Source organism: Acinonyx jubatus, chromosome C2 (assembly GCF_027475565.1).
Source record: "Acinonyx jubatus isolate Ajub_Pintada_27869175 chromosome C2, VMU_Ajub_asm_v1.0, whole genome shotgun sequence".
NCBI classification, from domain to species: Eukaryota; Metazoa; Chordata; class Mammalia; order Carnivora; family Felidae; genus Acinonyx; species Acinonyx jubatus.
The window spans coordinates 80197871-80214092 of record NC_069384.1 but is presented as its reverse complement, the minus strand read 5'-3'; the positions used below and the strand labels follow the sequence as shown (position 1 = coordinate 80214092).

Genomic DNA, 16222 nt, shown 5'->3' with positions numbered 1-16222 from the left:
ATAATGTTTATATCATCTAGTGACTTCATATAATGGGGAGGGGAAGGGGGTGGTTTGGAGGTTTGCCTCTGCTAGGCTCAGCTCAACGATTACAACATCCCGCAAATAAATGGCCTCCCTCCCCTCCCCCTTCTTCCACGGTCTCTTCCAGCAATGGCAGCAGCTGGCTGGCAGAACTAGCACATGGTATCTCAGAATCAAATCACCAACCGAAATACTACTCGCCATAAGATGAAAAACTAAATTTCGCCCCCGAAAGTCAGTTTGGGAGGTCACTGTGTAACGTACAACTGTATTACCTCTCAGGCCGACCACTCAGAATATGGGGGCGGGAGGCACCCTAGCCTCCAGGCGGGGGCTCAAGGCTTCCCCTGCCTCTTTACTCCCCCTCCAGAGAGGAGAAAATGTGATCCAAGTCAAGGATGACACCCAAGTTCTATAGGAGAGACAGCGAGGGGGACAGCTTTGGCTCAGAAGGGCAGAAGTGATCCTCAGAGCTATTTGTGTCTTCTCTTGCAAGGGGCTGGAAGCTACTCTCCACCAGCAAAGGCTGAGTGGGCCCCGGGAAGAGCTCAGGTCGATAATGGCCTGTTATAGGCCTTAGGAGCAAGAGTCCTCACGGCTGACCTGTGGTCCTGAGGAGAGTTTGCCAGGGTAAAAAGTTGGCTTGTCATGTCTTTCTCTGGTCATCTAGGAGGACCAGTTGCTAAACGGAATTTGGGATACTGATCTTGTCCTTTCTTTACCTCTGTCAGTATAACCATAACGACACAGGTGATTTTTAAAGGCTTCTATTCTAAATCTGGCTGAAACACAAGGAAATCGATTCCGTATATGAATCCTCCTTAAAAGAAGTGGTGGTGTTAGGAGGAGGAACCCACTTTGGAGGTAGGTACTGAATCAGGAACGTCCTGATTCACAGATGGGAAACTGTGGGTAAGAACAAGTGTCTATCACGGAACAGCTCCCTCTTGTCCTCAGCACAAAATTGCAAATCTTCCGAATAGTCATTTCCAAACAGAAAACCTGCTATCAAAGAAGGAAGATAATTTAATGCCAACGGTAGCAGAGTTGTTGTTGTTGTTTTGACACAGATGAATTAGTTGCAGGTTTACTTCAGGGTCACATTCTCCATACCACGGTATTATTTTTGTAACAGCCTGGATCTGGGTAGTTCCTTCTCTTCAAAGGACGCATTTATCCCAACAATTTAGAATTGTTACTTTAGAATTTGAAAATGGAAACCCAGAGGCCTTGAATAGAAGAGTTAGAAATTAGACAAGGAGATTCGAAAAGAACTGGCCCAACTTTGAAGGAGGGCTTGTGTATTAACAGATATGAGGCTCTTTCACAGAACGAATATATCTAATTGCATAAATGTGTCACATCCCCAAATTTGTGGGCCGTGGAGAAACCAAAGCATCTGACAGTCAAGTAAAAGGCTTATGCGAGTGTACAGAGCTGACTCAGAGGAGAGTCAGGATAAAAATAAGCGGTTCTTCTGGCTTTAAATGCACCACCCCGTTACAACTACCACGGGGTGGGGCTTTTTTAGACCCACAGCTTGGAGAACTGGCTTCCACCTGGGGCATTTGGTTACTTTCAAGCTTAAGAGACCAGCAGGAAGGAGCACCTGGGTGGCTCAGTCGGTTGGGCATCTAACTCTTGATTTCAGCTTGGGTCATGATCCCAGGGTCGTGGGAGTGAGCCCTGCATTGGGGCTCCGTGCTGAGTGTGGAGCCTGCTTAAGATTCTCTTCCTCCCTCCCTCAGTCCCTCTCCCCCACTCAAGCTCTCTCTTTCTCAAATTAAAAAACAAAAAACAAAACACAGACAGAGGGTAGTAGGATAAAAAGGTAGCTGACTGGCCTCCTTGCCCCAAAAGGAAAATTTGAACATTGTTCTTATTAATTCCTTTCCTGGGGCAGCTGTTCAAAGAATTTTAATATTCGACTTTTGCCAATATGACAGACAACTTATTTATTTACTTTTCATTTGTGAGAAATAGGTCTAAAGAGAGCCTTTGTGGGGTGCCCGGGTGGCTCAGTTGGTTACGCATCCTACTCTTGATATGAGATCAGGTCCCAATCTCCAGGTCGTGAGTTCAAGCCCCATATTGGGCTCCACACTGGGTGTGGAACCTACTTAAATAAATAAATGAAAATACTTAAAAAATTTTTTTAAGTAAATAAATACTGAGAGCCTTTGCAGCAGAGATGACAGGATGGCTTCCTCTACTGTGGGCCTTATGTCAACGACAGCAGATTTTACCACGGAGAGCTGCTCATCAGGCAACACACCAAGAAAAGGGGAAACAGGGCATTTTTCCTGAATGGTGAAAAAAATGCAAAACTAAACCTTCTTCAACATCCCTCTTATAATTTATTCCCAATTTACATGATTCTTCTCTAAGCCGGCATTAAAGAAAAGTGCTAATAATACTTTTATTATCATTAAAAAGTCTTTTAAGTGGGACTTAGGCACTGTGGACAATTTCATCTTTGACTTCAAACTTAAAATCTGACAGGAGAAAATCCCAACTCTAGAGAAATTAGGAAATCAGCTTCTCCGAGAACTGTTCTATCTATGGCCCTCCTCCTAAAAGCAGAAACTGGGCAAGTGCGTCAAGGGTGCCTACACTGTGACTTGTTCTCTAGCACATGCAGTTTTACTGGGAAACATAGCATTAGCTGCACAAAGTCTAAATGCAGCCTGGGAAGAGTTGGCTTGAGGATGTGTTTGAAGGAGGAATCAGAAAATGAGAACTAGTCCTAACTAGTTTTTTTCCTATTTATCTCTGAGGTCATCCCAAGGACTCTCAGAACTGGGGTTTTGAGATCCTCTACTGCTCTAAGCGGTTAGAGGCTGGTGTTGGGGCTGTTGAAAGACGGGAGTGGGAAGGGTTCATAACAGAGAGCGGGCTGGTGTGCAAAATGCATTCACCAAGTAGTGGCTGTGTGCAGTGCTCAGTGCTATGGCTCCAGCAGTTACAAAGAAACGTAGCACAGGGATTCTCTGTTTTTGGAGACACTTAGAGCCTAAGAGAAATTGTTTCCTGTTTCAACAAGAATGTGAGTCGGGAAGCAGGGACTAAGTTTAATATTCATCAAAATACAGAAGACATTAAAACCCTATGCTGCTTTTTCCTTATTCCTCAAGAAAGATTCCTTGGAGAGGGAAAGGAATTGAGGGGCAGAAATCTGACTTGAGCAGCCCTCGTCACTGTGATGTCATCACCACTAAATTATTCTCTATTAAGATTCAGATTTCAACACTTGGGGTAGGCACTCCAGGATCTGGTCTTTACTGTGGGCCTGCAGCCACGTAGAAGACACAGCCTCCTCGTCTATTCTACCTTTTCTATGGGAAAAGTATAAAGGACCCTCATTAAGTGCCCTTTCAGGCAGTCACAAAGCATTTCCAGGCACTCAGCTGAAAAGTGTTTATGTAAGCTGAAGTCCTCCTCAGCCCCTCCGGAGAAGCACAGATATCAGCATCCTCTTACACAGCTGATATCTAGGGTTACCTCCTGAGAGGTTTCAAAGTCTCTCACAAAAGAACAATCTGCCCAGGCCTGTTCTTTTTTTAATGGGGGAAGGAAGACATTCCTGCAGGCCCAATTTATAGTGAGGGAAATATTTCAGGGAAAAAAAAACCACCACGTTAGAGCAAAACACAAATGCAACAGTCTCATCTCAGTGGTGAGGATGAGGGATAGGAACTCAGAAGAGCTCTTTAAAACCCTGAGGCAGCTGCACTGAATCATTACTACTAAGTTTTGGGTTGCTTTTTCACGGATTGTCCTTTTCATGCTTATCCGGTGGCCCTGGTTTAGCTCACACGGCCCTTGTCCTGACCGCACGTGTCTGTGAGCTGTTGGCCAAGATGGTGGAGGATGTCTCAGGTGGGTGCAGCTGAGGCAAGCAGACCCCTAGAACCTGGCCTCACTTCAGGGGAGGAGGCCTCTCGGGTTCTGAGGTTGCACAGAGGCTGGGTTCTTTCTGGTACTTCCTGTGATGTTCATTTGAGGAGACAAGGCATTTGATGAGTGCCCAGCGGAAGGGTCACAGCCGGAGTGAAGCTCCCCCGTAGCTGAGTAACAGTCTGGGAAGTATCATTTTAAAATGACATGTATCCGACCACAGTGGCAAATGAAACAGGACAGAGAAGGCCAAGGAGTAGGGAAATTACAGCTTTGTCATTCCCAAGTCCAAATGTAAGCCTGAGCAGGAGACCTCTGCTGCGCTGTGGCAGGCAAACACCCGAGCTTCAGTCCCGGAGGCGAGGCTGGAGCTTGGAGGGGAAGAGCAGGCAGCAATCTTCACTGGGAGCTAAAGCCACAGCTCCACGGCAAGCGGGAGATAAAAGGGTAATATCCTTGGATCAAGTCTCAACACCTCTCTCTCCAGGGAAGCTAAACCACCCTCTCCTATTAGCACCCCCTTTAGACAGCTACAGAGACAAACAGAGACAAAGAGAGGCGGGCGGCCTCATTGGGCAGTAGCAGCCCTACCCCAGAAGCCCAGGCCGGCAGCCTGGCAGTGGCGGGGTTAAAGCAAGCACTTAAAAGAAAACTGGAACCCCATTAAGCCCGGGCTCATTAAGCCCAGGCTCGGAGAACAGGGAGCAGCGGGGAAGCCAAAGGAAACTAATTTTGGAGGTTCTCCAAGCTGCCAATCACAAGCATATTTCTAACAGTCCCAGTGTTGTTTGAGTTGGTTGTTTTTCCAAAGGCTGCACAATAGGGTCTGGTTATTCATTGAAAAAGTCTGCAAGGGAGCCCCGCCCTCCATTCACAACCAATTTGGAATGCTCCATTCAGGCAAGAGGGGGACTCAGCAGCTCAGCTCGCTGGGGCAGACGGAACAGAGCCCAGCTGTCGCCACAGGGACGCTAGCTCGCCCAGTGCGCTGTGTTTATGTAAGAAATTCAGACACTGCAGGCGCCTGCCTGCTCTGCACCCTCCCTAAGATTCAGATGGCCAAGACCCTGGCTGAAATCTGAAATCTGCAAGGATGTGCAAGTCAGCTGTAAGGTCAGCAAGTGCCCTCTGGCAAAAGAAAACTATCCAGTGCTGCCCTGTTCAGAATCTGACTATAGCTACCAGCTGAGAGAAACAGACTTCACAGGTATTTCTCCTGCCTCCCGGGGGGCAAGCTGGTTTGTATTAGAGGACAGCTCTCTATGGAACTCAGCCTTTCCAGACTCCCTCCTTTTCCATTCACTGCCAATAGCTACATCAGGAGCCACCTGGCATCCTCCCCAAGGGAGAGGGTCTCTGGAGACACTACTAGATTCTCTGGCTGCAGAGGGGGGAGGGTGCAAGCCACCTATTACGAACAGCTTCACAGTTCTTTTACTGGTTTCACATCGGGCTTGGAAGGTTTATAATCTGTGCGTGCTCACACACACACACACACACACACATACCATGCCCAAGAGACATCAAAAGGGAAGAGCATGAGTATCTGGGGTTGGCGGATGAAAACTACTCCAAGGGCAACGCAAAGTACAAGGCTAAAAACTGGTTAGGTTTCTTCGAGAATTTTTCCCAACTTTTCAATAATTACCCTGAAGGAGATCTGATAAAGCCAGTCTGACAGCCAGAGTTTATTGCAAGAAAAGCATACTACTTTATGAAAATCAAATCCAGGAGGTAAATTAGCTCATGGGTTGTTTCCTTTTTTCCGTAACACATTTGGCTATTTTCAAATACCTTCTGTTTACCTCTTCTCATTGCCTGCCCCCATTACCAACACTAGTGAACCCAGATGGAGACATGGGAAGCATTCCTCTATACTTTTTCTGACCACAGAATCCCCATTTGGTGCCTTGGCTGCTCTGCAGACCAGTGGCAAACTCCTGGCCTCTTGATAGCTAGATCTTATCTTTCTCCCTGGAGTCTTTGCACCCTACACTGCCACTTTCCCCCAGACGCTTCCTCCTCCTGGGCAGGGGAGCCCCCTTTATTTGCTATAGAGAGGCTCTTCTCCTTGAGAGGAGCTGCTACTCCATTGTCATCTACCTGCCAAGCCTAAACGTGTTCTTATATTGTGGTTACACACACACACACACACACACACATTCACACGCACCCACCAGTATCTACACTAGGGGCCAGCATCTACACTACGGCCCCTCCTTTAAGCTGAGCCTCTCAGAAGGCTGGGACAATGACAGAAACCGACGACCAAAGCCTCTGTTAAATGAGCTTGATGAGTTCACAAAATGAATTTTTAAAAAAGCAACCTAATCCGGTACTGGCATCAGCATGCCTGGCACTTGTCCAAGAGCTGGGAGCTGCAACATGACAAGACTCTGAGCTCCTTGGATTCCAAGAGGAGAAGCACTGTGTGCCAGGGCACAGATGGGGCCCAAGCTGCCTCAAGGGCAGCCATGTGCCTGAGAGGGGGCTGTCAGCCTCTGAGCCTGGAGGTACTTTACCACCACTGAAACTGGAGAAACATGTGGAGGGTACAGTCTCTGGGTAGAGAATCCCACACCCCACCCAACCCCACCACCACTAACGTTTTTTCCTGGGACTGAAATTAAAACAATGATACTCTTAGATGGTAGAAATGGCAGATAATACAAATTCTCAGCTTTATCATGCTATCTACGTCTTAATCTTATAAGAGTAAAGAATGCTGAAAACTGGGGATAGATGGTAATTTCTCAATTGCTACCAGGATTTTGTTACCTCTGGAATCTACATAAGCGATCTGCCTGGGGCAGACACACATGGAATTCCCCATCCCAAGTCTTTCTTGCCAAGCACAAAGGACTGGGAAGGTTACTGGGTCTTATTAGAGGGCTAAGAGCTGTAAGACATCGAAGAGGAAGAGAAAAATTCACTGGTTTCAGTACGCCTGACTGAATTAAAATGAGACAAAATGGATTCTCTGTGAACATATGGCTCTCTTAGGTAACCGGGAACTCTAGGTCTTGGATCCTTAAGAGTCCTGGTCTAAGGATCTTGGAGGCTGGCTATCAAAACAGGAAGGATTTCAAGTCACTTAGCACCCTCTCAGTGGTAAGGTAGTGGGCTAGCTAACAAAGACTTTGAAAGTTACACTGTAGCCTGGAGTCAAATAACCTCTTCCCCCCCCCCCCCCCACCCCACATATCCCTCTGGCTTCCTGGATGTAGCCCTCTTCTGTCTTCTACCTTCAGAACTCTCCAGAGCTCTTGAAAAAGACAAACTGATAGCCTTGACTCCTTCAAATCTCTTATTTTCAAAGTGCCTACTGTTGTTTTCTTACTTTCCATAACAAAAAGAATTTGGGATGATCTTTTCAAATAAAAATGGCCCAAGGCCACACAGAAAGTAAACCCAGAGTTTTGTTACAAACTGGGTCCAAAATGATGTGCCCTTTACAAAAGGAAGGCACTGCCTCTACTATGTCAATTTCATATGTAGTAAAAAAAAAATCCAGTTGAATAATCTCATATTGAAACAAGATTAAGATCAATGTGTTTTAGGATCAAGGGCTGCCATAACAGTTCATTCTATTTTCCCAGCCACCTATTACAATGTATTTATGAAAAGTTGATTTTATCAGTTAATTAGCCAGTCCTTAGGAAATTACTAGTACTTCCTTCAGTCGGTCCAAATTCTTTTTGAAACACAGATCTAAAAAAGAACACTTCAAGGGGAAAATAAGGTCATTTGGATTTTCCAACAATTCTCTAAATTATATTTGCTATGGAAGCCATGGTTTTATTTTATTTATTTAAAAAAATTTTTTTAATGTTTATTCATTTTTGAGAGAGGCAGAGACAGAATGTGAGTGGGTTAGGGGCGGAGAGAGAGGGAGACACAGAATCTGAAGCAGGCTCCAGGCTCTGAGCTGTCAGCACAGAGACTGATGTGGGGCTTGAACTCACGAGCTGTGAGATCATGACCTGAGCCGAAGTCGGTTGCTCAACTGACTGAGCCACCCAGGTGCCCCCAGAGGCCATGTTTGAAAATAAGATTTTTATCATGCTTTTTTCCCCAGTGTAAAATATTTTTGTTGTTCAAGATGCTGACAGTTAAATATTCACAATATCACAATTGAAACAAATGCATGAGATTAAAAATAAAATTAGAACTGAAATCTGCATTTAAAAAATACTACTATGAATATATGCTAAAATCTAGTAATATCCTTAAATGCCCAAGCATTTAGCCCAGAAAAATTAATGTAAGCCCCCCACAAATCTAAGCTCTTTGAGTTCCAATCTTATCCATGGCTTTGATTTATAGTTAATTCTATGAAAGTGTGTGGTAAAAATGTACACACATCTAACTGCTGACCCAGATTTCCTGGTTTGTAACTCTGTGTGTTAATATACATATCTAGCTACACACACATTTATATAGATATACATGCATTCACACACTTATTTATATAAGATATATACACACAGCTTTATCTGTATGCACATTAAGGTGTCTTGCAGAAAAGATGTCAGTTTTATAATTTTTCTGTTTTATAGGTCTCTTTCTTCCAAATCCTAGATAGAAATACTCAAAGCACCAAGATATTTAATCCGTCTCTCAGCATCATGGAATGAAGAAATCTGAGGTGTCAGACTAGGTAGCCGGCAGTCTCCCTAAGTCTTTCCTGAGTGCTGTCTCTAGGTCTTTGAAATAATGAGGGAGAGCCCAGAACTCACCTGTACATGCCAATACCCCCTGGGTCTGCAGCTTTGTGACAGTTTCTTTAAGGACCTTATTGTATAACTTTTTCCTCTTCATTTCACCTAACCTCTCCATTTGCCTCAAACCACCAGTCAGTCTCTCCAGTTACCTGGACCTTATATTAGCCCCTCTATAAAGTGAAGGAGTTGGGCAAGACTATCTCTACAAGGGACTTGCAGCACAAACAATCCAGAATCTTCAAGGTTACTTCTCAGGACCAAGGAACAATGGGGGACACTGGTAGAACTCCTATGGTCTACAGGCTGTCCTTTCTGTTCCCTTGAATTTGACCTTTAAGAGTTTCCAATGGGGATGCTTTACTAATGTCTGTATTTGTGACGTAAAGTGAAATCTATACAGCTAGAAGTAAGCTGAACATTTCTAGAAGACAACAATGGTTTCGTTTATTCAAATAACACTTATGGACGGATGCCTATGGGTAGGAACCCAAATCTGGAAAACTTACAAAATATAATCTCTTTAGAAGCTGAGCTCATAGCACTTACTGAAAAAAGTAAGCTATAATCTTCAAAATTGACATTCTGAAATAAAAACAACTACCCAGATTACTTAGTATTTCTTTTTCTCTCATACATACATACACACAGACTCTCACTGCCTCTCTCTCTCTCTCTCTCTCTCTCTTACACACACACACACACACACACACACACAGAGTAATCAAATGATCGTTAAAAGGAAAGGTAGACTATAATCAGCGGCAGGCCACAGAAACATACTTGTTACAAATGCTTTTGCAACTACAGGGAAAAGGTTTGTTTTATTGGGCAAGTGCAAGTTTGGTTTATAGTTCATTGATTGGCTGATTCAAATCAACTCATAAGATTTTATTAAATTTGAGTGAGTTTCTCCCCCCTCCCCTGGCATAGTCATGGGCTCTTCCAGAAGGTGACTACAGTGAAAGTTAATCCATAATCCAAGGCTGTGACATGTGCTACTGGGAGTAAGCCCAGCCCAAGGCTCTGCCAGCTCCCACGCATCTACACTGGCCATCCACAACCTAAGGCAAACCAGTCGCACTTAACAGTAAGGATGAACAGCTCAAAGACATCCCACCCCACACTTGTATTTTTACCTAACCTCTAAGGCCAGGTGATCCATTTGAAGCTATCCTTCTTAAGGCTCTATCTCCCAAAATAAGAGTCAGAGAGGGGGAAAGAATTATTAACAGACTTTTTGAGGCTTCTCAACCATCTGTTTTATCCTTAAAGTCCAGAAAAGCTCAACCTGAAGAAGTTAAAGCAAAATGCAAACAAAGTAAAAAACACATCACACTTGGTAAGCAGAAATATCTCCCAAAGCATGTCCATTTTAGGTAGGTATGGCAATTTAATTAGAGTTTAGCACATTCTATTCGTTGAGCAGGAATTACTTCTAAGGAGCCAAACAAAACACATTTATTGATTCCTTCTCTTTAGCCTAACATCTCTCCAAATATAAATCTTGTTTACGGACATCTTTCTCTCAAGAGTCTACCTTTGCTTCAGTTACATAAAATAAATTTGAATGCAGTCACCTCATCTCCCTTTTAACTCTTTGGGTTACGGAGAAACAAACAGAAGTGTCATAAAAGCATTTCAAAGAACTTCTGCCAAGAAAGCTCCCAGGCTGCAGTTTCTGCTGCTCTGAGCAGAAACGGGAAAGGCTGGGCCAAATTGTCAACACAGAACAAAGTGGGATTACAAATCCTGTCTTTTATCTTGCAACACACACACACACACACACACACACACACACACACACACACACACACACACATCTGGGTTATCTTTAGCCTTTTAGTGGCAAGCTTCCCAATCACTTGAAAGCAATCAAAGGGCAATAATTAACATGCACTTACTTTCCTATAGAAAACAACTATAGCAAGCTGTGACAACGCTAAGGTAACTATGCATCTGTGGGTTATAGTTTATCCCTTTTAAAGGTTTCATGGCATTGTGCCTTGAAAAGGAGGTCTATCATTAAAGAATGTTTAGATGGTCCATCTAGTCTTTCATCTAATGACTCAGAACACCCAGCTTTTACTTCGATACAAAGATACCCCCTCTTTCCAGTGGCATTTACACACACACACACACACACACACACACACGATAAAACAAAAAAACAAAGCCAGGAAGAAATTTGTTGGTGCAAAATGAGAAATCGAATCCTTGCCTGGCTCAGGTGTTTGCTATTATAAACTATGACTAAGAGACATGAATTTCTCTATGATGCAACTCTCAAGAGAGGCAACGTTTTCTCCAGGCCTCTCTTAAACCTGCTCACTCGCCAGTGACTAATGCTCTCTAGAGCTGCCCTGTGCCACTCACATTTCATCAGCCGGCTTTGTCCTTGATAGCTCTGCCTAGACCATAAAAGCTCCCAAACCTGTTGAGGACAGCCCCGAAAGATCAGTGCAAAGCTAACCATGTCCTTACCAGTGCCCAGAGCCATCTTTTGAGCTTCCTGCTGCATTTGGTATCTCAATGATAGGAGCACTTAATGACCATTTGAAGAAAAAGTTTTCACTCCCCTCTGAAAGATAAAGTCCTGACAACTGTATGAAAAATAAGGGTAAATCAGGTCATGCCGTGACCACCCTCTGTCAACCCAGAAGTAGAAACAAAATTGACAACATGTGGGGAAGCTACAATTAACTGGAATCTTCCATTAACTATTTTCTGCACCTTTTAAAAGAGAAAGAATGTCAGGTTCATGATCTGCATCAAGGACTTAATTTATAAAACAAACAAAAAACACCATATAATAATGTCTGGTTAATGGATGCTAAGGCCAACATCTTATATATATAATGTCAATCGATTTATAATTTTGAGTTTGAAGCCTTGCAATATTCTTAGGCAAAAAGAAATTTAGGATGAAACTGTGTTCAGTAAATCTCACCTGCAATAGAATAAAAGCAGTTTAGAAATAACTCCAACAAAGAATGAAACAAAAGTTTTGGGGGTTAACTTTGAATTACTAAAAGAAACTAAATGCATTCCACTGTCCGAATATGCTGGCGACGGCCGAAAAGAGTTTTTCCACGCATGGATGTTCCAAGACCAAACATTTTCAGAACAAATGTGCCGCCACCAGAAAGGTACTTACAGTTATCAGACTGGAAATCTGGGACAAACTGTTCATCATCAGGAACTTGTGCTGGAAAAGAGATTTTTTATTTTAGACCTTGAAGTTTTATTAAAAAGCACAGGAAAATGTTTTCTATGGAAACTCAGACAGCCAAGAAACTTGCCTTCAGCTAACCAAGCCTCTTGAAGTTGACTGAGATCCTGAAACAACTCTGGAATTGAAAACAGAAGACACCAGCATGAGAACTCCTGGTGGTGGGGGTGGGGGCAGAAGACTGAGGGCGAGTCTGCGCTCCTTTCACAGAGGGCTGTGCACAGAGGGCCTTTGGAGGAAGCCACAGCCCCAAGGGAAAGCTTCACTACCTTCAGAATCATGGGCCAGATCTGTGTCCAAAAACTTCCTCTTTCTGTCAATCACAGGCCGCCCTCTACATTCCTCTGACCGAGATTTCTGAAAGAGGCCAAAAGACAGTGAAGGCTCAAGGGTAAGAAAGGGGTCAAAAAAGGGGGTTGTGCCACTAACCCAATAAGGAGAAGATTCATATTCGAAGAGGGGGAACAAAACAAACCAAAGCCACATAAACTTACCCCTGGGACCATAAAAGGGACTTGCTGATCATAAAACCCATCCATGGTGCTTCCAACGCCTCTAATATCACTTTGAAAGGTTTCAGCATTGAGCAATTTCTGGGAGGAAAGGGGTCCTCCTGTAATATGAATTTGGGAGATTTTAACAGAGGGGGGATGGGAAGAGAAATGAAGTAATTACTATTGCTTTCTTTAGGGGTTGTGCAAAATCACTACCTTTCTCTGAGGTACTTAAAGCCTGCTCAAGGTGTGAGCTTTACAGACTAAAAGTTCTCTTGGTTAAGGGCATCAAAGGTTCTTCACGTACTTCGAGTCACATTGATTTACCTACCTATTGTTCCCTCTCTCTCTCTTATCATTAACATGGTAAGTTACCTGCTACTAACTGCTCCCTATATAAACAAAGCCCCAAACCCCTTATTTTCATTATAAAAGGGTGATTTCAAGATTCTCTCCAATAGAAGATTCTCCTGGGCATTGGTAATGTTAGGTCTTTTTTTTTTTTTTAAATAAGTTCATTCTTGACAGTACAGTGACAGGAAGTAGAGAAAATGGGTTTAAGCATTCCAAATTATTGGCAATTAAGAATCTGACATACATAGTGTTTCTAAAAGTAGTTTGTAGGTCAGTGGTAAAACACCGCATATAGTTCCAGGGATATATCGATCAGAAGTATACTTAATCTTCACACAACACTCTTAAAACCTAAATCTTCTGTGCAAACAGATATGGTGTCTGTCATGTCACAAATACTCCTATGGCAACTTACAGAAATATCTATGACACCACCAATTTCTAAAATAAATAAGATAGCTACGAAAACTAAGGGATAAAGGAAACTAAATTCCACCACACATATTTTAAATGCATCTTTGCCACAGGTCTTTAAAAACAAACATTAAAAGCAAAAGATCCATGTAAAGAAAATTCAGTTTGTTTCTTATCGTGAAGTCAATTTTCCTCAAACTTGCCAAAAAAAAAAAATTAAACTTGTTTCAGCACTGTCTAGTCTTGCAGCTAGGAAAACAGGTTGAAGGTCAAAATGGAAAGGAGGGAACTATTTTCTAATTTGGGAGGAATCAAGTAACAATATTAGGAAGGTACCATCTTCCCAAACACTTTGTTTCATTCTCCAAATAGAGATGCAGTTAAATAAAAAAAAATGGAGAAAACAGGAATTTCATTTACCCCATCTCTAAACAATGCAAAATGCTTAAGGATAATTCTTTTGTTTGCCTTGTATACAAATTTTTAAAAGGGAACTTTCTCTCCGTGGGCAATTCCATCCAGTGTGTTTTTCACTTTGTGGACAACATCAATTTTTTTAAGTGAGCAGGGTACAAGAAAACCCTTCGTGGCCAACGTCCTCTCAGCACTGGGGCCCAAGTAATCAGGTATTTTCAAAGTCAAAGAGAAAGAAGGAGAGGAGCAAAACTGCATACAGTCCATAATTTCCTAGAAAAACACTCCCGTTAGCCTGCCTGCGTGCCTTCCAAACAGCGCTAAACGTTCAGAATAAAGCCTCTTTCTCAAATGTCACCAACCCGTAGAGAAAATCTGAGAAACATCGGCAGTGAGTTCAGGGCCATCAAAATGAGTCCTCTGTAGCTTTCAAAATCTGTCAGATTAAATCGTGACCTTAGAAATTCTGTAAACGTCTATGGCGAGAGGGGACAACGGGGAAAAGATCGGAAAGGGGACATGTTTTCAGAGCCTCACGATGAAATCAATTGCAAAATACTTCACCAGGAAGAGCAAAAATACCTTTTCAAAAATCAAGTAAAAGAGAGAAGCTACCATAAGCGAACCCAAAAGAGGCATCAAGGATGTTTGAAGCAGCTCTCAGAGTTCAAGGGCTAGGAAAATCGTGTTCAAAGTATAATTTTTTAAAAAACCTTAAGGGAGTTTAAGCCACTTCCTTTGTGGTCCCCCCCTTCCCGGTGCCCCCAGGAAAACTTTAACGCGGCGCAGCGGCGCGATCGAGGCCCCTCCCCCGCGGCGCGCAGCGGGCCTGGTTTTATGAATGGGAGAGCGAGCCGCGGCCGCCACATCAGGTAAAGGCTGTAACTGGATCCTTCGCGCTGGGCCCCATTCACAAAACAAGACACACTTCCACCCAATTCCCAGCCTTCCCCATTCATGAAAACTCCTTCAGATGCACCCCCGCCCCCACTCCCAACGCACGCCCAGCCTCCGACGCAGGCCCCTCACCCCAGCGATTTAGGAAGAAAGCTCAATGCTTCATTCACAAAAAGGGATAGAAAAAAAAAAAAGCCGCAGGGAGCAACGAGCCAACGAAAGAAACCCGCTTCATTCATAAAGTCATCCACATTCATAAAACCGAGCTGCGGCGCGGGGCGCTACCAACCTCTTCCAATGCCCCCAGCCCTCCAAACCTCCAAACATCTCTCCTTGGCACTGCTCCTCAATAGGAGTTCGGTTCCCCCCAGAGGTCTCCTCTCTGAAAATGCGGACAGATCCCTAATCCAGTGCGAGGCTCCAGCATCTCTCCATCCCCCCCCTCCGCACCCGTTTTCCCCACTATTCCCAGGCCGCTGCTCCGATGCTCCCCGATTTCTCGAGAACCGCGGTGCAGCCTGACGCCCTCAAGCTGCTGGGGGTGGGAGTTGGGGGATTGAGTGTCCACTTTCCACAATTTGAAACTTGCAAGGCCTGCCTAAGTTCCTGGCCAACCCCCAACCCCTCAGGCTGCACATGCCTGTGTCACTTAACCCCTCCCGGTGCTTTGGGGGACATCACCTCTCAAATATTCCACCTTCAAGCTGCTTCCCGCCCCCTCCTCTCCACTGCAAAGCTCCGCCGGGCGTCTCTTCTCGCGAGCCTCCAAGTCTCCCCCGGGTTCTCAGACCTCCAGAGATGGTAAAGCCCCGCAACTCTGCACCGCCCCCCCCCATCCGCACCCAGGAGCCCCCGCATCTTGCACCCGGACGCGCCTCGGGGCGACGTGCGGAAACCCGCTCTCTGCGCGCTCCGGAACCGTTAGCCCCCTCACCTCCTCCCAGAAACCGAACCGGACCGGGCCACGAGAGGAGGGGGCGCCCGGCTCGGGGGGTGGCTCAGTTGAGATAGAAAGTGCACCCCGACTTTGAGGATTCTGAATCAGCCAGTGAACTCTCGCCGGTTGGGCCCTTCGGACCCGTTCCAGGACACCCCGATGCCCCCCTACCTCCTCGACGCCCCCTCACCTGAGGCAGCCGCTTTCCTCCCGTTGCAGCGGCCCCGGGGCGCAGGCGCGCTCACGCACGCGCGCACCGGGCCTGGGCGCCTGGGCGAATGGCTGGGCCGAACCGCTCCGGAGACGCTGAACCGCTCCGCGCACCAGCGGCTGGACTCTGCGCCGCAGCTGCCAACCAGGCTGGAGCGCTGGCCCGGCCCCCTGGGGCCTGCTGCTCCGCCCGTCACCATTGGCCCGCAGTCCTAGCTCAGCCTGGTTCTCATTGGTCCGAGGCCGCCCCAGCGCCTGTCCATCACGTCTTGTTTACCCTGTCTGCGGGCAAATCCAGCCAAGCCGCCCCATCAACTCCAGTTCCCATTGGTTAATATTGCCTCTCTTCCCACCCACTCAGGGGTCTGTTTTACATAATTTATGCACCGGGGGCCATTGGCCAATCAGCACAGGCTTGTTTATATAATGAATGTAAGGACGTTTTTCATTCATAAAAAACGCGACCTGAGGGGGAAGCTTAGCTGAGTCAGTGAAGCACTTAAAGGGGCCGAAGCCAATAAGAGTCACGTTTACTTTTCTCCTATCAGCTCTCCCAACTTTTCACCGAGGGATGGCTCTTCCCCGTCCCCATTTACCCCTACTTCTCCACCCCCCCAACCCCCACCCC

General features: G+C 45.2%; 1 protein-coding gene across 2 annotated transcripts in view; it reads right to left on the bottom strand.

Annotated features, from left to right (window-relative positions):
- ETV5 (ETS variant transcription factor 5) overlaps positions 1-15783 on the bottom strand; it is a 60174-nt gene extending 44391 nt beyond the window's left edge. The window contains exons 1-5 of one of the 2 annotated variants that reach the window (XM_027061242.2): positions 15575-15783; positions 12369-12487; positions 12144-12231; positions 11945-11992; positions 11800-11850 (exon numbers count right to left, since the gene is read on the bottom strand). In XM_027061242.2, coding sequence (XP_026917043.1) covers positions 11800-11850; positions 11945-11992; positions 12144-12231; positions 12369-12413 — 232 coding nt within the window. In that variant the 5' untranslated portion in view covers positions 12414-12487; positions 15575-15783. Of the gene's footprint in view, positions 1-11799; positions 11851-11944; positions 11993-12143; positions 12232-12368; positions 12488-15128; positions 15153-15574 lie in introns of those variants that run through there. The other variant, XM_053221107.1, reaches the window with a different exon arrangement.
- Between the last annotated feature and the right edge of the window lie 439 nt (positions 15784-16222).